Consider the following 23,096-nt stretch of genomic DNA (forward strand, 5'->3'; position numbering starts at 1 on the left):
TTAAATGGTGAACTTCACTATTGATTTTATTTTTCCAGTCATTCTCTATAGAGTTCTGATATGCATTAATTTCATAAACATTTGTTGAGGATTTAATATTTTTGTTACTGGCATAATATGCTAACTTCTGACAGAGATACCAGAGAAGTAAAAAATTTCAATCCTTAGCCGTCAATTCAATAGCAGTTCTGAAGAGCTGAATAGATGCAAAACAACTACAGCACATTTCTAAGGCACCATATGAGCAAATACTTCAGGGTGTGTTCTGAACTATGTACCAACATACTTTAAGTCCTGAAGCAATACATCACAAGAGAAAATCAGCATAAGCTTGAAGGAGCCGGGCAAAATTTCTCTTCATAGAAACTTCTGACTTGTCCCAACTTACTGACCATGACTGGATCCAGAATCTTCCATCCAGTTTTGATTGAAATGAGGAAGTACATTTTTCAAGGAAAAAGAAAGCATGTCTTCTCCCCACCATAGTTTTCTTCCTATCTAAACCAGAGGTTGGGAATTGGGGTTAGCATTAATAATGCTTAATTGGCTCTCTTAGGAAAAGCACTACAAACTGATAACAAGTTCCCTAGGAAGGATATGCAGGCAAGCAAGCAAGTTTTCTTCCATGTATTCAACACAGCGTCTGAATGGGTGATGAGATACTGCTCTATAGGCAAACGTGTCATTGTTGGTCAATACCACTCCGATGTCTTTGTGATTGTTAGTGATTGTTTCTCTCTGCGGTCTTTTCAGATGGCTGCCCAGGGCTCTGCTTTGGAAATGGGCGATGCACCCTGGATCAAAATGGTTGGCACTGTGTGTGTCAGGTGGGTTGGAGTGGGACAGGCTGCAATGTCGTCATGGAAATGCTTTGTGGCGATAACTTGGACAATGATGGAGGTAAGTCACTTATAACATGTTTATGTACGAAAGGAATAGCCCTGCCTCAACACAGTGGTGACCAATCTGTGCCACGCGTGATAATTAGGAATCACCAGTAAAAATGATATTGTATATAGGGTCATACTATTTTTAAACCTCAATAAAAGCTGTATTTTATTGAATATTTGCTGTGGTTAGATAATACTCAAAATTCTTTTTATGCATCATATCACATTTAAATCTCACTATAACACTTTGGAGTATAGGTACAATTGCGTTCCCTATTTGTAGATAGGAAAACTAATGCTCAGGGAAGGGGTGGCAGGTGACTTACCTATAGTCATACATCTAGAGAGTAATAGAGCCATGGTTCCAGTTCAGGGATGCGTGACTTCAGAGTCTGTTTTTTAACTACTTCACCATGTTGCCTCCCATACCCATGGCATTTATCACACTAAATTAAATTAACATACCACTATTCAAGCTGTCAGATGCTAGTGTAGTTTGTACTACACATAGTGTGAAATGTTTTTCTTTATTCTTATGTAGAGCTCCCTCTTGTGTCTCTACCTTTTATTTTTTATTTTTATTTATTTATTTATTTTTTTAGTGGGAGGTAAAAGTAGCAAAGTTTATTAGGGTAGGGACGTCTGTAAAAATGGATGGGCACCTCTCCAGACAGGACCTGAGAGAGAGTGCCCAGTTGCTCAGACTGGGGGAGAGCGGGGCTGCATGGGTGAGTGGAGAGTACACCTGGCCAGGCCAGGGGGGCGGCTCAGCAAAGATGCAGAGAGCTGAGCGCGCAGTCCAGTTGAGGCTGGGGGTTTTAAGGAGATGGGTCTTGCTTCCCCACCTCTGCTCCTCTTGGAACAAAGGGCTTTTTGGATGTAAATAGAAAAACTTCTCTTGAAGGTCTGAAACAAAGGACTTTATGGATGCAAATGTTATCAGACCTGAGGAAGGGAGCAGGGTGTTTGAGATGCAGATACTGGGCTGCACCTGGGAGATTGTGGAAAATTTATCAGGCAGGAAGCAGGAGGGGTGAGGGCCTCCATTAACACTACATCTTTCAAAGGACACAGCGTCAAGACAATTCAAGGTAGAAATTTTTTTTGTATTTAATTCAAGAGCTGCACTTGATGTTTTAAAAAGGCACATGTGCAAGTACCAGCATTGTGGTACAGTGAGTTAAGCCTCTGCTTTGTGGTGCTTGTATCCCATATCGGAGTGACTATTCAAGTCCTGGCTGCTCTGCCCATCCAGTTCCCTCCTAATGTGTCTGGGAAGGCAGCAGAAGATGGCCCAAGTGCTTTATTCCCCAGACCTAGATGGAGTTCCTGGCTCCTGGCTGCAGTCTGGCCCAGATCTGGCTCTTGTGGCCATTTGAAGAATGAATCAGTGGATAGAGGATCTATGTGTGTATGTGTGTGTGTGTCTATCTGTCTTTCTCTCTGTCACTCTGCCTGCCAAATCAATAAATAGATAAATAAGTCTTTTTTAAAAAAGTCACATGTGGCTTCAAGGACTCAGGGTAACAATCAGACCTCAAAATAACCCAAGCCACCCCCTCTAAGATATCCTAAAACAAACAAACAAATCCTCACTTTCCCTATACTTTCTACTCAAGGAAACATAAAATTACCCAGAAAGTTTTTACTAATTCCAGTATATTAGCTTAAGGTAAAGTCAGTTATTAAATTTGACTCCTCAGATTTCTATATTTCTTAGAGAATGGCAGGCCATGTCGCTTGAATCCAAACATGAAGATTACTTAAATATATAAGGTAACAGTCATAATTTAAGTACCAAATTGGATATGAGTTTCTTCCTTTTTCCAGCTAGTATTTAACCTTAGAAAGTTATAGGACTTTATGAAAATTAAATGAAAGCAACTTTGTGAATAAGAACACAGAGCTTTGAAGATAGACTTTCTGGATTCAAATACTAGCTCTGACTCTTACTTACTGGCTATATGATTTGGGATAAGTTTCTTGATAATTCTATGCCCCAAAATTCCCTTATATCTACAATGATGCTGATATATTTGCTGTCTGATTGTGTGATTATAAGTATTAAATGAAATCATCACAGTGAACTTGTTAAAAGGTAATAAACATGCTCCCCAACACACACACACACACACACTTACAACTTAGATCAAAGCATATTCTGTAGTCAGGGTTTACTATTTGCCAGGTATTGTGCTGAGCCCTTGATGTGAATTCTTGTGAATTCTTTTATTTAATCCCCATGATGTAGGAAATGATATTGACAAATTAGGGAACAGATATAAAGGAGTTAAGTAAGGTAAGTTATTAAAGATCATACAGCATGCAAATGATAAATCCAGAGTATAAACCTAGTGGTCAGTTTCATTGCAAAGAGAATTTTGTGTAGTAATAAGATTTTTTTTCAGTTTATGTGTTAATTAAAAGATTATACTCAGAAAATACATTAACAGCTTATTCAATTATAATTTCTGTTTTAGTTAATATTGAGGCCAAATAAGTTTTCTGCCTTAGTAAAGTAACAAAAATAATTGAATATTTAATTATCAAGCATTTTTATGGCCTTAAGTTCACCTCAAGGCAGCCAAAAATGATTAATGAGTGGATTGATTAAATATTAATGAATGAATGTATTATCAATTCTCAATGTCTATATGTAGGCATAGGAGGTATAGAAGATTTTACTGAATGTGTATTGACCTCTAAATATTCCTTGAAAATTGTGTATCTATATGCAAATTAAAAATCAAAGACCTTGATATGAGTTCAGTGGTTTTTTTATGGTGCCTCTTTAAGGAGCACAAGGGAAGTCTCCTTGAGAATTCCAATTACCATTTTTTCCTTTAGTAGGATTAAGATGATACAATATTGATAATAAATATAGATTCAGTTCTACTTTGAGATGGAAAGATGGATTGAATAACCCCCGAAAGCCCCATGACTAGGATTTTAGACCAATAATTCCATTTTATACTGTTTAAATATTATCCCCTAAGAATGCATAAAATGCCCTTCATTGGTGGTCTTGGCTTCTAGCTATCTAGAATGGCTGGATTCATTTATCTGAATATGACTAATAATTGCTGTCAGTGTACTTGTTTGTGCATGTGTATATATGTGAGTATGTGTTTAAATTAAATCATAAAGCACCAACTGAACCTTTTTGAAAAAAAAAAGTGGTCCTAATTTTTAAAATGTAATTCTGAAGAAATCTTTCTAATCAAAAAAAAATCACTTTCAAGTAGTTGTCTCAAGTAGCTCTTATCTGATTACTCCGTATTATGGCTGATACTTAAAGAATGGTGGAAGTTTTTTTTCATTCTAATAAGCTTTGAATATTCATTAGTATTCCTGCAGCTTTGACTTTATTTACCTTCTGATTCAATGCATTGTGACTCTTAGTAACTAATTGGCCTGCACTGAGTATGTGGGTGACACAGCTGGTGTAGAAACTACCTAAGAACTCCTTGAATAGCAAAAACAGGACAGAGAACAAATAATTTTTGGATTTTCTTTCTTAACATGACAGAAAGTTATCCTATGGGTTGTATATATAAGACCTAATTACTATAAATTAATCAAGCCTATAATTTATTCTTTAGTTAACAAGTACCTACCACGTGCACAACACTACGCTTGGAGCACCACATTTTCACTTGTTAATAATGCATCCTAATTTGGGATTTAGGAATATGATTGGGGCTAGCATTGTAGCATATCAGATAATGTCACCTCCTGCAATTCCAGCATCCCATTTGGATGCTGGTTCATGTCCCTGCTGATCCATCTCCGATCTAGTTCCCTGCTAATGTGTTCAGGAAACAGAAGATGGCCTAGTTACTTGGGCCCCTACACCCCTGTGAGAGGCCCGAATGAAGCTCCTGGCTCCTGGCTCCTGGCTCCTGGCTTTGGCCCAGCCCAGCCCTTGCTATTGTGGCCATCTGGGGTGTGAAACAGCAGAAGCAGATCTCCGTCTCTTCGTCTCTCTCTCTCTCTCTGTATAACTCTGCCTTTCAAATAAACAAGTAAATCTTTTAAAAAAAACTTCAATGTTAAAAAGAAAACGTGATCACCATAGATTACATGCAGATATGAATTGGCATGATAAGAATGTTTAAAAAGGAGAGAATGTCCAACATGGGAAGCAGTCCACACAGCAGACTCATAGAATGACAATCGCTTTAAGTAACACTTTGAACTCAGAATCAGCCCATATGGCTTCCTGGTCTGACTGAAAGGCCTGTGAGAGCATTTCAGGCATGGAAAGCCAAGAAACTGGCAAAAAAAAAATGTTCTACATGGAGGATCTCTGTGAGACCCCAGTGGAAAGAAGTGGCTATCAAAGAAGGAGGTACTTTTCTCTGAAGAGAGGAGAGAACTTCCAATTTGCTTATGGTTTTGTCCAAATACTGATAGAGTGTGTGAACTCAAAAGGCTTCCATAGCCTAGGCAGCTCATTTCAAGAGTCTTGGGTGACCACTAATGTCATACATAAGAGTGTTAATTGTTAAGTTAACAAGAGTTACTGTGCATTAATTCCCCATGCAGGACCTCTGTCCTCAATGAGTTGTATTGAGAGTTAACTGTAAAACCAGTTATCAGTTTTGTGTGTGTGCATGCGTGTGTGTCTGTGTGTGTGTAAATTGTTGAAATCTTTGCTTAGTATAGAGTTGGTCTTCTGTGTACAAAGTTAATTAAAAATGAATCTTAATGGAGAATGGGACTAGCAAGGGGAGAGGGAGGAGGAGTGGGAGTGTGGGTGGGAGGGCTGGTATGGTGGGAAGAATAACTATATTCCTAAAGTTGTGCTTGTGAAATATGTATTCCTTAAAAAATAAATTTGAAAAAAGTGTAAATGTTATACTGAGTCAAAATAGCTAAAACAAAGGATAAAGAAGAGAAGCTAAAACTATCAGGCATTAAGGAATACTTCAAACCTATAGTAATTAAAACAAAGTAGTAGTGATGTAAGAAGAGACAAATAAAAACCTTTGAACACACTCAAATACAAATAAGAATTTAATATATTATAATTATAGTATCAAAATCAATGGAGAAAAGAAACATTATGAAATAAAAGATACTGGGACAACTATTCAAAAAACACAATCTGGTCTCTAAAATTTCCAGTAAATCCTGGACTTTGGTTTTTCCAGTTTGGGCCCAACTGAAAAAATCGAAAAACACATAGATTTTCAATTCATACCATTTACCAAGAGAATAAGATAAATAAAAACACCACAAAAAAAGCACTCTGGATGGATTAACGGGTTAAAGATGATAGAAAACTCAAACAGAATTAGAATATAAGTGACAGATCTTAAAAGAGGAAGAACTTCTCAGACATAAAAGCAAAAGAGGAAACCATAATGGGGGAAAAACAACAATTTGAGTAAAAATTCAAAACATATTTATGTTTGACTAAATTTATAGATTGTTTATGTATTTATGAGGGCATTTCAAAAAGTTCATGGAAATGGGATTAAAAATGTTTACTTTGCTTCAAAAAATTTTGAAATTCATGCATAGGTTTTTTATAATATGTATTTTGCAATGAATTTTATGAAAATATTTGGGGATATCAAAATATGCACTTACTGGTATGGTGACCACTAGTCACATATGAGCACTTAAATAACACTAAAAATTCTGTTTCTCTCAGCGGCCATTTATCCTTGCAGTTAAGCCATTAAGGTGCCTGCAGCTCATATCTGAGCACCTGAGTTCAAGTGCCAGTCCAGCTTCCTGCCAATACAGATCCTGGAAACCCCAGATAATGGCCTAATAATTGGTTTCCTGTTACTCATGAGGTAGACCTAGATTGCTTTGGCCAGGCCATTGTGCAATCTGGGGAATGAACTAGCATATTCGTTCTCATTCTCTATCTCTCACTCCCTCCTTTCCTGAAATAAATAGAGAAAAATTCAATTTCAAAGTTGTACTAGTTATATCTCAAGTGCTTAATAGCCATATGAAACTAGTAGCTACCATATTGGATGGCAGAGTACCAAGATTTATTGTATGGTGCTGAACCAGATTTTTTAACTCAACTATTTAGTTTTCAGCCAAATATTCCACTTTGGATGCCCAGTTTGCCATCCATTCATTACTTCTTGCCAATTATTATGGTAAGAACTGAGGAGAAAATGATAAACAAGATAAGTTTCTGCCTTCATGCAGCTAATGGTGTAGCAAGGAAGTTAAATATTAAAGAAGACTCCATATGAATAGCTAGTCATTTACAATTGTGGAGCACACATAGAAATTTTAGGATACTTTAAATGTGTATGAGAAGCCTAACCTAGTTTTGGCAGTAAGGGAAGTCTCATATGAGTCAGAGGAAGAATGTTCTAGACAGAGGAAATAACATATATAAATGTCCTAAGGTAGAAATGTGCTAAGCTCTTCTAGGAACTGAAAAGCAAGTCATTGTAGCTAGAACAAAACGAGTCAAGGAGAGATTCGTATATAAAGAGCAGGGGCCAGATAATACAGAACATTGGGAATTTTATGATATTTAGTCATCAAAGGCTCTGTTTTATTCACTCTAGTTACAGAAGAAGGAAGGTAGTCTCTGATATTGTGGAAAGATTATCCAGGAGGTTAAAAGATGCACAGTGTTTAATCAAAATGGTCTTTTTTCCCTCTGATATTTTAAACATTTGTCACATGTTTGTCCAAGCTTCTCTTGTACAAAATCTTCCAGTTGTCCATTTTCATATTCATTGGTAAAATCAGTAAGTTAATTGCCTAAAAAAAGAATGATCTTCCAGGAATCATTCTTCATAACAAGTCACCATTCATTACCACCAATAGCTATTTGCAAACCTCTTTTATAATGTAGTGTTTCTAGATCTGGAAAACAGCACCATGGGTGAGTTATTAACACATGTAAGTTCATGGATCAATGAGCCTCATGTTTTGAATGTGACCGGCATGCTGCAGTGCTTAATAAATAGGAAAATGAAAGAGAAAGAGCAAGGAATTGATAACATTTACCTTATTTAGGGGCCACTCTCTGCACATTTACTTGTGAGATTTGGTTGTGGTCAAAAAACCTGGCATCAGAAAGCATACTCCTAATTATTCTCTTCTGATCATATCTCCCCACTCCTTTCCATGCAACTCATTTATTAAAGCTTCATCTGAATTGCCAAGTGCTTCCAGATGCGAGTGGAAGGTGGAAAATCCAAACACTGTAACTGAGCTCACCACTCTATGACTGGACCTAACCATTTTCAGTATTAAGAAAACATGTGTTTCCTTTGTATCACTCATATTCCCTTGTCCATTCCCTCTTTTAACAACAAAGAGCATGCATCTAGTAAATAAAAGTTGAATAATGATGAATTTGTCACACAGCAAAGAAACCAGTTTTTAACTCTCTTCAGTACCAATTGAGCCAAGTGGCATAGTTCCAAATTTATTTGCAAAACTAGGATCAATATATGCCATGTTTAGTTCTTCAAGACAATGTAATATCTCTCTTTTCAGCTGCCTTTTATTTTTATTCCCTTAAAACGAACAGTCCCTAAAAGTAAAAATGGGTAACATTTGATATATCTCTATCTGACACCATGAGCTTGGCTGATAGTAGGGTGCCGCCACAGCATCCAATTGGAACAATAAAAGAACCATTAATAGCCCCCTCCACAAAAAAAAAAAAAATTTACACATATCCAATGTGACTGTCATTTGCACTTCTTTGTAACAATCTAGACATACTGTATGGGGTGTTATCTAATGTGATCATTGGTAAGTAGATCTTTGCCCATGCACTGGGTTTATCTATGAATTATAATTTGGAGGTTGCACACTCTTTACTGATTTGCCCACCTGCAAGCTTGCTGGATTTATCAGAAGTCTTGCTGTTCTCTCAGAAAGCAGAGGCTTTACAGGGCCAGCTCTGTAAAATAGACAATTATTAAATATGAAACATTAGCTTGGAATGCATAACCAGATGAGAATGTCTCAATTTTGAACTAGTTCAATGTGTAGTTTAGAATATAAGTTTGAAGATCATTTTGGGATTCACATTTATTTTAAATTTATTTCTTTTCAAAACAAGTTGAAATTGTGTGGTTAACAGATTGAAGCCCATGAATGCTCACAATTATTACTACTACATTGGTTAATATTTGTCAGGCACGACACTAGGTACTTCCACATATGTTATCTCAATAATAACAAACTCACTATTCAATAAAAAAATGTAAGATAAAGGTGACTGCCCATCTGCAAAGCAGTTTTAATTGCTTGGCGTATTATGCACCAATCCCAGACATCAGAGAACTCTTTTAATCAGCCTGATATTTTTACCAGCTTTCCAGTGCATCCAGATGTTTAATTAACAGACTAAAGAGATAATGTGCTAATATGAGGCTGAGAACAACATATTGGAGGGAGAGGTGGTAGTGGCATCTCAAATTATGAAAACCTGTTAATATAATTTGCGGAATGAAAGGAAAAGGGGGGACAAATCCACACTTCAAAGTTTGTCATCAGTAAAAATGAAGTATGTATACAGAGAAATAGAAATCAGTGGCAAAAATACACTCTACAAACAGGGAAAGCAAGAAAGAAGCAAACTGCATTTTAAATCAAAGTAGTGTCTATGGTACAGGGAATTTGAAAGGACCACATGTGGGGAAAAATATTTCCTGGGTGCCCTAGGGCTGCTGCTCCAAAAGCCTACTCTCTTGGTGTTCCTGGCTTTCATTGCCCCCAGCTGTGGTACATCCCCACCCAGCTCAACAGAAGCAGCCAAGTGAGGGTGAGAGAGCAAGCAATGGAGCTGCAGGAAACCAGTGCCAGTATCTTTCATCAGAAGCCTTAAGGAGCCAGTGATCCATCTGAACCTCCCTATGCTGCTGCAAGCCAAGATGATTAACATCTTTGTATTCACCTTTGTTAAAGAACTGAGTTTGAACTACTTGCCTGCTTTAAGGAGCTTGGAAAGAACTTTAATTTTTTGCTTAGTGGGTGTAGAGTGAAGTGTCCATAAACTCAGTAATCACTCCAACCCCTTCTTTTGCATGTCTTAGAGCACTGCATACATTTCCACTAGGGCAAGAGTTAGCTGTTACACATCTATTTCTCCTTCCAAGTTCCAAGCTCCTAAAAACAGAAAAAAAGCATCTTTTTATCTCCTCACCTCCCCAAGCACCTCACACAGTGTTTGCACCTATTAGATTCTCAGTAGCTTCCTTTCCTCATGTAACAACTACTTGCCCCACATCATTCCTATAACAAAGAATGAAGCCTTCATGTGAACTTTTTTCTTCAACAGTAGATTCAGGAGTCTAGAGCAAATGATGAAGGCCCACAAAATGAGAAAGCGTGACTCATCATATTCATATATCTCAGGGTTTAGTAGTAATTACACTAAAAATGCTTTTCAGGGCAAGCATTTGGCCTAGTGGTTGAGGCACCAGTTAGGAAGTCCCCGTCCCACATTAGAGTACCTGAGTTTCATTCCCAGCTCCAGCTCCTGATTTCCACTTCCTGTCAATGCAAGCTCTAGTACGCAGCGGTGATAGCTCAAGTAGTTGGATCCCTAACGCACAAGTGGCAAATCTAAATGGAATTCTAGGCTCCAGCTTTGACCCTGGCCCAGCCCCAGCAAGTGCATGCATTTGGGAAGTAAACAAGTAGATGGGAATCCCTCCCTCCCTCCCTCCTTCCCTCCCTCCCTCTCACCCCCTTACCCCTCTCACCCCTCTCACCCCTCTCATATCTCTCTCTCTCTCATATAAACAAACGCAAAAGAGGGTGCTGTTAACTGCATAAATAAACTCCACTTCCTACAACAAATTTCTGAAAAAGTGGTCCTGCAACTTTGGTGTGCTTCAGAATCACCCATAATCACCCAGAGTAAGTCTGGGCTCTGTAGAAATTCCAGTTCACTAAGTCAATCTCAAAATTATACATTGCTAAACTTCCCAGGCAATTGAACATATATATGAAGATCAGTACCCTGGATAAATTGTCACCATAAGAATCCCAGCCTCTAATTTGAGAAGTACCAGTAGACAGCAATATTTAGAGAATTTTTTTAAAAAATACAAACAAATTCAGGTTAGCAAGTACTTGTTTTGTGCTCATGGATGTACAAGGTATGAGGAAGTCAAAAGAATCACAAGACATAGTTGCTATTTGGAGAAACGGGTTCACTGAGGAAGAAGGAAACTTCTAAAGAGTGATACCTAATGGAAAATTTTATTCAAAAGCTAAACTATCACCATAGAAACTATATTCCCTAGCTGATAAATGCTGGAGAATTCAGAAAAGAAAAGAGTTATGAACAAAATAGTTTAAATTTCTCTGAGGTGCCATATAAATTCAGAGTAAGTGATAATTTATGAAAAATATGAGAATTTAACACATTCCAAGCTCAAAATATGATGGGTTACCTTTGGCTGTATTTTAGATTTTTCTCCATTTATGCACATTTGAAATTATGTTGTTTCTCTTATAGCTAAATATCAATGTTCGTCTTGGATTTTTTTTTCCCCAGATGGTTTGACTGACTGTGTGGATCCTGATTGTTGTCAACAAAGCAACTGCTATGCCAGTCCTCTCTGCCAGGGCTCACCAGATCCTCTTGACCTCATTCAGCAAAGCCAGCCCCTCCTCTCTCAGCACACTGCAAGACTCTTCTATGATAGAATCAAATTCCTCATTGGCAAGGACAGTACTCATGTCATTCCTCCAGAGATCTCATTTGACAGCAGGTACGTTCTGTTTATTTTGGCCCTTTAATGAACAGTGGCCATGATTTTCCTTAACCTTGAAAGATTGTTATTACTTCCTATTTCACATGATCCATACTGATTTCACGCAATCCATACTGATTTCTTTTTTAGGATGTCTCTGGAATGTCTAAATTCTTACGCTTCAGTTAAGGGAAAAATCTCTTTTCTAGAGTTTATTATAAAAACTGTGTGTGTGTGTGTGTTCGTGTATATATGAATCATTGAATGAAAAAATAAGAGGGAAGTATAAGGCACAAATTTGTTATGTAGCTTCTGGAATGATTCCTTGAAAAACATTTGATTTTCAAAAGCTAAATTTTAAATCTTATTCTATAATGAAAAGTGCTACCATATGAAAGAGTTGTATGAATTTGACATCCTTATCTGAAATTCTAGACTTGTGAAAATCTGTCTTCTGGGAAAGTTCAGATGCATGAATTGTCACTAAAGATCTGAGGCCAAGCCCAAACTATTGGGCAAAGAAATGTTTTTAAATCAACTTACTTATTTGAAGTATTAATAGCATATGTTTACTCATTGGCATTTTCTGCTTCATCTTCAGCAATGATATATTTTACTAATTAGCACTAAATGTAGGGAAGTCACTAAAGTCAACATTTCCTGTCTCAAAAATGTCCTCTTCTGTTCATTCCACAAGTTGATATTTCACAAGCTTCCTACACTAATAAAAACAAGGAATTTTGTTGAAGAGTTATGTATTTACTTATGTGAAAGTCAGAATTATATATAGAGAGGGAGAGACCGAGAATGAGATCTTCCATCCATTGGTTCACTCCCCAAATGGCTACATGGCCAGGGCTAAGCCAGGCTAAAGTCAGGAGCCAGGAGCTTCATCCAGATCTCCCACTTGGGTGCAGGGGCCCCAGAGCACTTGGTCCATCTTCTGCTTTCCCAGGCACATTAGCATAGAGCTGGATCAGAAGTGGATCAGTTGGGACTCAAACCAGCACCCATAAGGGATGCCAGTACTGTAGATAGTGGCTTAACCTGCTACCCCACACTGCCAGCCTCTAAACAAGGAATTTTTAAAAATGGAAAACACTTTTCCAGTAGTTCCCGTCTACATCCTATTCACTTAGTTGCAGGCTGGTGGGCATTACCAGTCCCCAAGAATAACTTGGTCAAAACTTTATATTAAATATCAGTGGGGGAAAAATAGGGATTGGCACTGTAGTGCAGTAGGCTAAGACTCTACCTGTAGTGCTGGCATCCCATATGTGTGCTGGTTCATGTCCCGGCTGCTGGTCTTCCGATCCAGCTCTCTGCTATGGCCTGAGAAAGCAGTGGAAGATGGCCCAAGTGCTTGGGCCCCTGCACCCAAGTGGGAGACTCATAAGAAGCTCCTGGCTCCTAGCTTTGGATTGGCGCAGCTCCAGCCATTGCGGACATTTGGGGAGTGAACCAGTGGATTGGAAGACTTTTCTCTCTGTCTCCTCCTCTCTCTAACTCTACCTCTCAAATAAATAAACAAAATCTGTTAAAGAATTTTAAAAATCAGTGGCAATTTCAGGTGACCACATGACCCTACCACCAGTGTCAGCTCCACGCCCATTCTAAAGGGACTGCTGCTACTTCCCTGCTTGCCCCCCCAGCAAAGATTTAACAGGACCTGTTCCTGAACATGTGGCTCTCTCTCAATCTCTTTCTCTGTATGTCTCTTGATCTCTCTCTCTCCCTCTTGATCTCTCTCTTACACTCTCTTTCTCCCTCTTTTCCTTCTTTACCCCTTCCCTCCAGTCTGTCGGGTTTCCCCACCAATAAACACTTTCCATTAAAAGTAAAAATCAATGGCGATCTAAGAAAATCATAACTCATTGTTGACCTATACACAGTAGAAAATGTAAAGAAAAGATGCATAGAAATTTCAAACACTCACCTCCCTTTCTTTCAGGTGTATGCTACAACTGTTAAAACTTGGAAGTTGTTGGTTATATTTTATTATTGTACACTTCTGACCTTTCAGGTTTCTGACGGAACCCAAAACCCAAATGGCAATGCCTGACAAGCAAGGGCTTCAGATTACCTTCTTCCAACAGGTTCAATCATCCCCATTTTGAATTGTTTCTCTCAGCTCAACAACAATTCTGGGGTAGCTTTCAGATGCAGGTATAATTATTTAATTAGTGGAGACTTATTGTCCACCAGAGGAATTAAGATACATTTTCCTATTGAAGATAAGGTTAAGTCATCAACTCTGTAGCTTTCTCCACGCTTAGGGAAAAGTCAGTCGAAAAAACAATGAAAAAAAAAAAATACCAACCAACTCCACAGCACCGAGATATGTTAAATGACACACTGAGTTCAAGTAAGGGGAGAAAGTCAGGACCTGAGAGAAACAGGAGACAAGTTATTATGACCCAAAGCAGGGCGTTTGAGCAATAAACTTAGGAAAGTCAGGACAAACGTAAACCCCTGCAGTTCAGCTTCATGCTTCAGCAGCGCTTGCCAGCCGCTCACAGAGTGAACAAACTTATTACTTGTGGTGGTTAATGCCCTTCTCCTTCTCCTGGTTTGATTGAGTTTTCTTCATTCTTTTATAAAATGCTCCAAGTTATCATTTGGCTCTGCAAGGCACGTTTAAATTCAAAGTGATGGGTCTCCTTCATCCAGGGGGTCCCAGCTATTATAGATACATCCATTCTGGCAGAAAAGGCATATGTCTTTTCCAAGGAAAGAGATCTAAAAAAAGCAACACATGTATTTTTTACTCTGGGTATCTTTGAGCAAAATTAGTCCAACACTAATCACAGTATATATAAGTAATAATAGTTACAGTCTCTTACATTTATATAGTGCTTTTTAGGTTACAAAAATTACTTACATTATTTCATTTTATCCTCATAGAATCCCTGTGAAGTAGGTATTTATATAATGGCACTTCCAAAACTTCATAGGAGGATGGAGTTAAAAGATGTTTGTTTTGGTGCAAAAATATTTGAAATTGATACATACAAGGAGTCCTCAAAAAAGTTCATGGAAAATATGTATTATGAAAAAATGCATGGATCTTAACATTTTTTGTGCTGAAATCAACTTGTCTTTTCTTCCTCCATAAAGCTTTGAAATAACCTCCTATTGGGTGAACTTCATAAGAGGAGACTGAGATTGAAAGAGATTAAATACACTGCCCCAAATCAGACAGCCAACAAGTTTGCATTGTAGCAACTTCTGTAAGCATTCCATTACACCACAATGGCCACATTTCAAGTTGTCCTTAAATAAGCCTGCTAATGTGGACCAGAGTTACACTAGATATATAGCAGCAGGGTCAACATAAGAAACTTAGAAACCAAGTGATTGTTCAAATCCAGTTTAATTGGTTACATTTCAATGACATCATTTACAAACTTCAGTTCAGTGCTAATGAACTTCTTTGTAGAAGAGTAAGACAGTTGAATTATTCATAAAAGGGGATATTTTGCTACATGAAAATTGGTGCTGAGCACCTATTATGTGTCAGGTCTTGTAAGTACTGAGCTTTTACATATGGTATCTCATTTAGTCCTCATAAAACCCCATATAGTAGGCATTACTACTATCTCCATTTTTCAAGTGGGAAAACAAAAACTAAGATATCAGCCAAATGACTTGCCCAAGGTCACAATGAATGAGTGTCAGAGTCAGGATTTGAACCCAAGTAGGCTAGTGCTGAGAGCTCGGTCTCTAAACTTCTATGCTGAGGTACTTTGGCTACTTAGAAAACTGGACTAGTGACCCTGAAAAGATTTGTGACCCCTTCACATGCCTGACAATGGGATTGTTCCCCTTAGACAAATCTAGGACACTTATGTGCCATAATCAGGTGAATCATTTTCCTTTTTATTTGTTGCATAATTGAGATACAGCTGCGTAGGCAGGTGAAGAAAACATTGCCATTGCCTATTGGCAATATGCGATCAACACAGCTGACTTGCTGCTGAGCACTGCCACCATCTGGAGCCTTTGGAGCCAATGATAGTGGCATACAGGTGTTAGAGGGACACGGAAGGTTAAGTAACCATCCATCATAGTGTATTCAAGGGAGACTAGTCTTTCTTGTTCTGAGTTTGCTGTATGGCATGTGAGAGCACAATGGAATGTGGACGTTCTGTGCCCCATGATGCTGCAATGTCAGTATGAACATACAACCTGTCCATAGTGAAGTCTCTAGCAAACTTAATTCAGTCACCATTTGTGTCTAAACACAATTTTACTCTTGTAGCCCAAGATTTTTTTCCTTTCCTTCAAGCTACTCCAAACAGCACTACAAAGTAAACCACATATTTTACGTGCCCAGTATGACTTATTACTTTTTAATAATGTAAATAGGTGAACAGAAGCATTATTGATCTTCAGTGTCTAAGCATTTAATCACTATTAATAATGTAAAAGGTTTTTATAAATATGTAAAAACAAGAGTACATTAAACTAAATGACAGCAGTAATTTGCAAAGCCAGACATTTCACTTGCCATCACTAATGGAGAAGTACATTTAAGAAACAAAATCCTACCAGGGTTAGTGCAACTGCTGACAGCAAGGTCTGGCCCAACTCCTTTGTCTGTTTTGTAACCATGAGAGGCTGATCCCTGCATCAATCCATGTCAAGTGTCTATATCAGAGGTTGCTTAAAAATCAGCCTGCAGATGTATTTTGTTTGGCTTGACATTTAGAAATTAAAAGATCTAAAATCAAAATCCAAATATCTCCCTTCTCAGGAAAATGTGCAAAGCTTAGCAACCCTGACTCAAAGGCATAACATAGGTGCTTTGGAGCTGAGGGCCAGCCGCCCCTCTGGACAGGACATGACATGCCTCACTAACTCACCACTCACTATTTACCCTTACAAATGGATTACTTCCCTCCCTTCCAATGTCATGTCTGGCCATGCTGGCATTTGATTTTGTGGTTTCTATAACTTTGCTTGGAAAGATCTCAAGTATTTGTCTTTTAAAAAAATTCTGATCTCTTTCCCTGAGATCAGACTTTAAATATCTGATGTTATTATTTTTATTTAATTTTGAACCTTTACTATGTTGGTTTAAAAAAAGCAAAAGGAGTGACATTGACATAGAAATCACATTAAGGAAAGAGTATTTCCATGCTTAATTCACTGGAGTACCTGTGCATACTTCAACAATAACTTTGGGTAAACTCTGCCTCACACTATAGACAAACTCCTTTGGGGTAGTAGGTCTTAAGCTATGGTATCTTACCTTCCTTTAATCATGATATCATATAACTAAGGTCCTGCCATAGTTAAAAGAAGAATCTAGTTTTTATGAGACTAATGTATATATTGACAGGCATTTGATCATGTTTCTCATTGAGAGTCTTTTTTTAAGATTTATTTATTTTTATAGAAAACATTTATTTAATAAATATATATTTCAAAAGTACAACTTTTGGATTATAGTGGTTCTTCCCCCCATAACCACCCTCTCACCCGAAAACCATCCCATCTCCTACTCCCTGTCCCATCCCATTCTTCATTAAGATTCATTTTTAATTATCTTTATATATATAAGATCAACTCTATACTAAGTAAAGATTTCAACACTTTGCACCCACAAAGACACAGAAAGTATAAAGTACTATTTGAAGACTAGTTTTGCTGTTAATTCTCATAGTACAACACATTAAGGACAGAGGTCCTACATGGAGAGCAAGTGCACAGTGACTCCTGTTGTTGATTTAACAATTAACAGAGTAAATCTTAAGAACAGTTCAAAGATCAAGCAATTCACAGCAGTGTTGCTGAATTCAGTTATCGGGGCCTCATCTGCCCACTTATGGTGAAACTTCTTTAATTGGAAAGATATAGAATTGGGACCAAAATTAGTACAGTACTAAGCATATAACGTCACTGTTAACGGACTTACAAATGAAGAGATTAAACAAGATAGATTTCTTCTAGTTCTACCATTGTAGGGAATTGCTGCATTTTGGCTTTTTGGTTTACCCTGCAGCATGCAAGGCTACCTCTGAATTGTTCTCATTCCTAAATCTTCAGTCCCATGAGGAAGAGCTCCAAGTCTGATTTGTTTTCTCCTTGTTCTGAGTGTTGACCACTGTGTAGCAAACTATTCCATGTGGTGGATTAAGATAATTTATTTTTATTGTATCTCGTTATTCTGTGGGTCAGAAGTTCAGACAGGCAATGGCCAAGATGACTCATCTCTACTCCAGGATGTTTGGGGCCTCAGATAGGATGAATACCTGGGAATTAGAACAGCTAGATAGCACCTGGGGATCTTTCTCTTTTCATGTATCCCCTCTTTTTGGCTATTTGAATTTGTTATTGGCATGGTAGCCAGCCTTGAGTTTTTCTGAGCTCTTATATACTGGCTCAAGAATCCAAGAGTGAGTATTCCAAGAGATAGGAAATGGAAGATGCTAGTTTCTTAAGACCTGAATCTAGAAATTGTAACAATGTCACTTGTGTCATGCACTGTTAGTTGAAGTAGTAAAGAGTCTGTCCACACTGAAGGGGAGGGACATAGATCCTGCATTTTGATGAGAGAAGTGTCAAAGAATTTGGGACCATCTTTTATCTAACATCCTACCATCCCACCTTATGACATAAACCTAGCCCAAGATCTAGCACAGAGGAGGTAAAAACTGAATGACTGAGTGGCTTAGTTGTAGTAATTATTTGCTGCTGTTGTAGTGATTTTGGAGGGCAAATGCTCTTCTCACATTTACAAATGAAAAACTCATTTTGGTTGCCTAGAACACAGAGATGATATTAGGACCTAAAATAAGACAATTCCCAAATGTAGAGCCAGCCTAAAGGTAACATTACCGTCCTCTAAATAGCATAGGAATAAAATTCATAAAAGATGAAGTGATTATATAACAGAAGCAAAGTAATTACTCGTTTTTTAAGCTTATAAGACATTCCACCACTGTCACAGCCTACCAATAATTGACATCATTTATAACTTTGTGTAAGCATCAATAATTATCTCTAACTTCCATGCACTAGGTAATCAAAATTTAGTATCAAAAAATTAGAAAATAAGGAACAATATCGAGAAGTCAGTGGGAAGACTGTTGATAACTGGCTCACTTAGGTATGCATCTCATGAGAAAACCAGAGATGTGCCCTGAAACAAATTGAGATATTACAAGTGCCTTGAGTGTGGGATTCTTGGCAAACTCTTTACTTACTCAAGCCTTCTCCTCCTTTACTATACCCCACTCAGTAATAAAAGCTTGATTCTTGCTCCTGATTAGCCATAATTACTTTCATAACTTATTTAATAAAACATGCTTTTTCGCACTTAGTTGAGCTGGGAATTTATACCATTTGAAATACTGTGAATGGTAAAATAAATTATTAGCTCAAGATTGAGGTAAAGGGGAGTTTACAGGAAGATGGTCATTACTGCAGAAGCTGCTGATCTTGAATAAAGACCGAGAATTAAGGATAATCATACTTCATATAATGGTACTATTTATAGTTTTTATATATATTTTATTATAATATTTTCCCAGAGTAACATAGAAGCTTAATAATCTGCCACTCTTTTTAAAATATATTTTTGTTTTAAAATGACACATAATAATTGTACATATTTATGGATACAGAATGACATTTCAGATGCATACAATGTGCAATGATCAGATAAGAGTAATTGGTGTAACCATTCCCTCAATCTGCCATTTTTAATGTAATATTCTGGTATCGATTCATTTTTCAAAGGAGCGATGAGGATACGTATTTGCTCATTCAATCAACAAATATTTCTTGAGATATTTCCCATTCTATCAGGAACTGTGCAGACAGTAGTAAATAAAAAATACATAGTTCTCTTACAGGGTTAACTTTCTAACGGCAGAGGCAGTCAACACATCAAGCACATAAAAAATTAAAATAATTCAAATTGCAGTAAGTTCTGTGGCACAGAATATCCAGTTTCTAAGGAAGCCTGGAGTTCATCAAGGCAGGGTTCTCAAAGTCAACTGCTTTGATGGGGCAGACAGGTAACTGAAATTGATGTCAGACAGGAAGTACTCTAGCAAATAAGATAAAATCATTAAACAATTATAGAAGTGAGACTGACCTGGAAGTTTTCAGCAATAACACAGAGATGGGACTAATTGCATGGAGAACTGCTAAAATTGACACACACAGGAGACTATTGATGACTTGCAGGAAAAACACAAAGCTTATGTGGACAACAAAAACAGCTTAACTATATGCAAGCAGTTTTAGCCTTTGACATTAGAAGATTTTTTTCTACAATCTAAAATATAAAATGTTTGTATTAAACATGAATGCAAGTAAGAAATCATCAAGAAATCCCATTTGTGCAATTTTTACAATTCCTCTTACTTAAAATTTATATTGGGAAAAATTATATCACTTAATTCTTGAGATTTATGAACATTACAATGTTTGCTTGGCTCATTCCTTAATTAAGGGATAGGTGCTGTCCTAGCCTTTTCTTCATGCACTGTAGTGAAGACAACAGACAATAACAAAAAATGCAAATGTCAGGAAGGTGTAACTACTGGTGAGTTAGATAAAGAAAGGTTGTGGGGGCAGCATTGTTGCACAGCAAGTTAAGCTGCCTCTTGCTATACCCACGTCCAATATCAGAGTTCCGGTTTGAGTCCAGGCTTCTCCACTTCTGGTCCAGCTTCCTGCTATTGTGCATGGGAAGGCAGCAGAGGGTGGCCCAAATACCTGGGGCCCTGCAACCCATGTGTGATACCCAAATGGAATTCTTGGGTCCTGGCTTCCTCGTAGACCAGCTCAGGCATTTGGGGTGTGAACCAAAAGATGGAAGATCTCTCCCTCCCCCCACCCACCTCTCTCTATCCTCTCTTATTTTGACTTCCAATTGAATCAATCAACCATTTTTAAAAGAGAGAGAGATAGGGCCAGCACTGTAGCATAGCAAGTAGAACTGCAGCCTGCAGTGCTGGCATCCCATATGGGCACCAGTTTGAGATCTGGCTACTCCACTTCCAATCCAGCTCCCTGCTATGGCCTGGGAAAGCAGCAGAAGATGGCCCTGGTCCTTGGGCTCCTGTGCGCATGTAGGAGATTGAGAGGAAGCTCCTGGCTCCTGGCTTCAGATCAGTGCAGCTCTGGCCACTGCAGCCAGCTAGGGAGTGAACCAGCAGATGGAGGAGCGCTCTCGCTCTCTCTCTCTCTCTCTCTGCCTCTCCTCTCTGTGTGTAGCTCTGACTTTCAAATAAATAAATAAATCTTCAGAGAGAGAGAGAGAGACAAATATTTCTCAAGGAAATACTATACACTACTTATTATGATACACTTACTATGCTAGGTTTTACTGAAAAATGGATGGGATACTTGCCATCCAGGAGTACAATGGGAGAATTTAAATGCCGCAGACAAATTGAATTGGTTCTAGAAAGAGAAATCAGCAACAGCCCTGCACCCTTTAGTCATGAAAGAGAAAATAAATAGCAGATCTTAGTGCTGACCCTATAAGTAATCAAATATTTAGAAACCACTTACTGATTTGGAATTACAAAAAAGAAGACCTAAAGAAAGCCTATATTTAGAATATTTAAAAAGAAATATATAGTATTATTCAACACTCACAGATTTAACTCAGTTTTCTCTATCTATAAGTAACCCCCAGAACCCATAAAACTCATTTGTTTCTGCTGAGGCACAAATTGGAATCCACATACTTTGTGTTTAACTTTTTCATGAGTTTAAGACTTCTCAGTCTATTTGCTAATGGCCGATGTTTTGTGTGTGTGTTTTTAATCTAGGAACTAGAAAAACATTATGCCAGGTACACGACAAGGCATGGTGAACACAAATTGTTGAATACATTGGATAGACTGAGGACTGGGGGAAGTTCTTTGTAAGGCATCAACGTCCTCAAATCTACCTACTGTTCATCTTTCTTTCTAAAGGAAGGTGCCCTGCCCACATTTGGAAAAGGACTCCAAGTATGGTTTGGGTTGTCCATAATTCCTTGATTCTGTTTTTTTTTCTTTCCCCATGGTGCTTTTCCTCCTTTGTTTATCACCTCTGTAGTTGCTGTCCTAAGTGGAAAGTAAGATTGTTGGTACTTGCTAATAAAGCATTTTTATCTCATTTATGTGAAAGGTGTTACCTGTGTGAAGACAGAATCTCTTGATTTTCAGACAACTATTTTGTCTAATGCTAAAATTCAGGAAACACATGTTCACAACACATTTAAAAAATTACAACGTGCTGAAGGCTCCCAGATTTATAGTGCTGACTAGCTCCTGAAATCAGCAGTCAACACCTAAAGGTACCAGAAAGGAAGAATGTGTGACTTTCACTTCTCTGCAAAAGCTCTTGGGCAAAGACGAACGAAAAGAAAGGAGAGCATAAATCTTCAAAGGGTTCTTCAATGGATAATTTATGACATTTTAAAATTCTGCTGTTCTGAAATGCTTAATGCTTATAGTTAATAATACCAGTAGCTATCTATAACTTATGTCAATGTTTTAGGTATTTTCCAATATTTTATCTATCCTACTTATAGTTCAATTAGTATCAAAAGTCAAGACTCAGATCCTTATTATCTACACCTCAGCCATATTATGTGCTTGCAGTGACTCTCTAGCTGGTTCTGTCATTTCATTTTGTTCCCAGAGAGGGCAGAGTGATTGCCAATGAATGGCATTCTATAGTTCATCTCCACTACAAACCTTGCACATAGTGCTCAACAGTTGGTAAATTCCTACAGATAATGATGTCCTATGTGTAGCACCATCTTTGTAAGTGAGCACTTTTTTTTTTGTAGCCACATTATTTATATCTTGGCTCAGAAATATCTGATGTAGAGCCTAGACTCTAAATTTAGAGTCCAGAGTCCAGGTCAACTGTGAAGAACTGGAAACGGAGCTTCAAATATAAAAGATAAGGAAATTAAAAGTCTAATTCCCCAATTTGATCAGTTCACACCAGATACATGTGTTGAAATGATGGCCTGGACCTCATAGAAATGAACAAATATTACATGTTAATCAGAATTTCTTTAGTAAGTTACAGCTCATATAAAATTTGAAAAGTCCAAATCAGAAGGCCCCCATGACTGCACCACTTACTAGCTATATTATCTTGAGCAAGTTTTGTTTTACCTCACTGAGTCTGTCTCCTCATTTTTTTGATTTATTCAATGAATGCATTTTGCCATAGATACAACTTTAGGAGTACAGTGGTTCTTTCCCCCATGCCTCCCACCCCACTCCCTTCTTGCCTCCTATTCCCTCTCCCATCTCCTTCTTCATTATGGATCATTTTTATTATGACTTTATATATAAAGGACCATCTCTATGCTAATCATAGATTTCAACAATTTGCCCCCATGCCCACACACAACATATAGAGTACAGTTTGGGGAGAGAATTTGCAGTCGATTCTCATATTGCAATTCAATACTGTCTCCTCATTTTAAAAATAGGCCTAACACTAATACCTACCAGGG

At 37.8% G+C, this 23,096-nt stretch overlaps 1 protein-coding gene across 1 annotated transcript in view; it reads left to right on the forward strand.

The window, feature by feature from the left end:
* The window catches only part of TENM1 (teneurin transmembrane protein 1), an 893,298-nt gene that overhangs the window by 704,013 nt on the left and 166,189 nt on the right, over positions 1–23,096 (forward strand). The window contains exons 16-17 of the mRNA XM_062183627.1: positions 754–900; positions 11,407–11,623. Coding sequence (XP_062039611.1) covers positions 754–900; positions 11,407–11,623 — 364 coding nt within the window. The remainder of the gene's footprint in view (positions 1–753; positions 901–11,406; positions 11,624–23,096) is intronic.

This window comes from Lepus europaeus, chromosome X (genome assembly GCF_033115175.1).
Source record: "Lepus europaeus isolate LE1 chromosome X, mLepTim1.pri, whole genome shotgun sequence".
Lineage (NCBI taxonomy): Eukaryota > Metazoa > Chordata > Mammalia > Lagomorpha > Leporidae > Lepus > Lepus europaeus.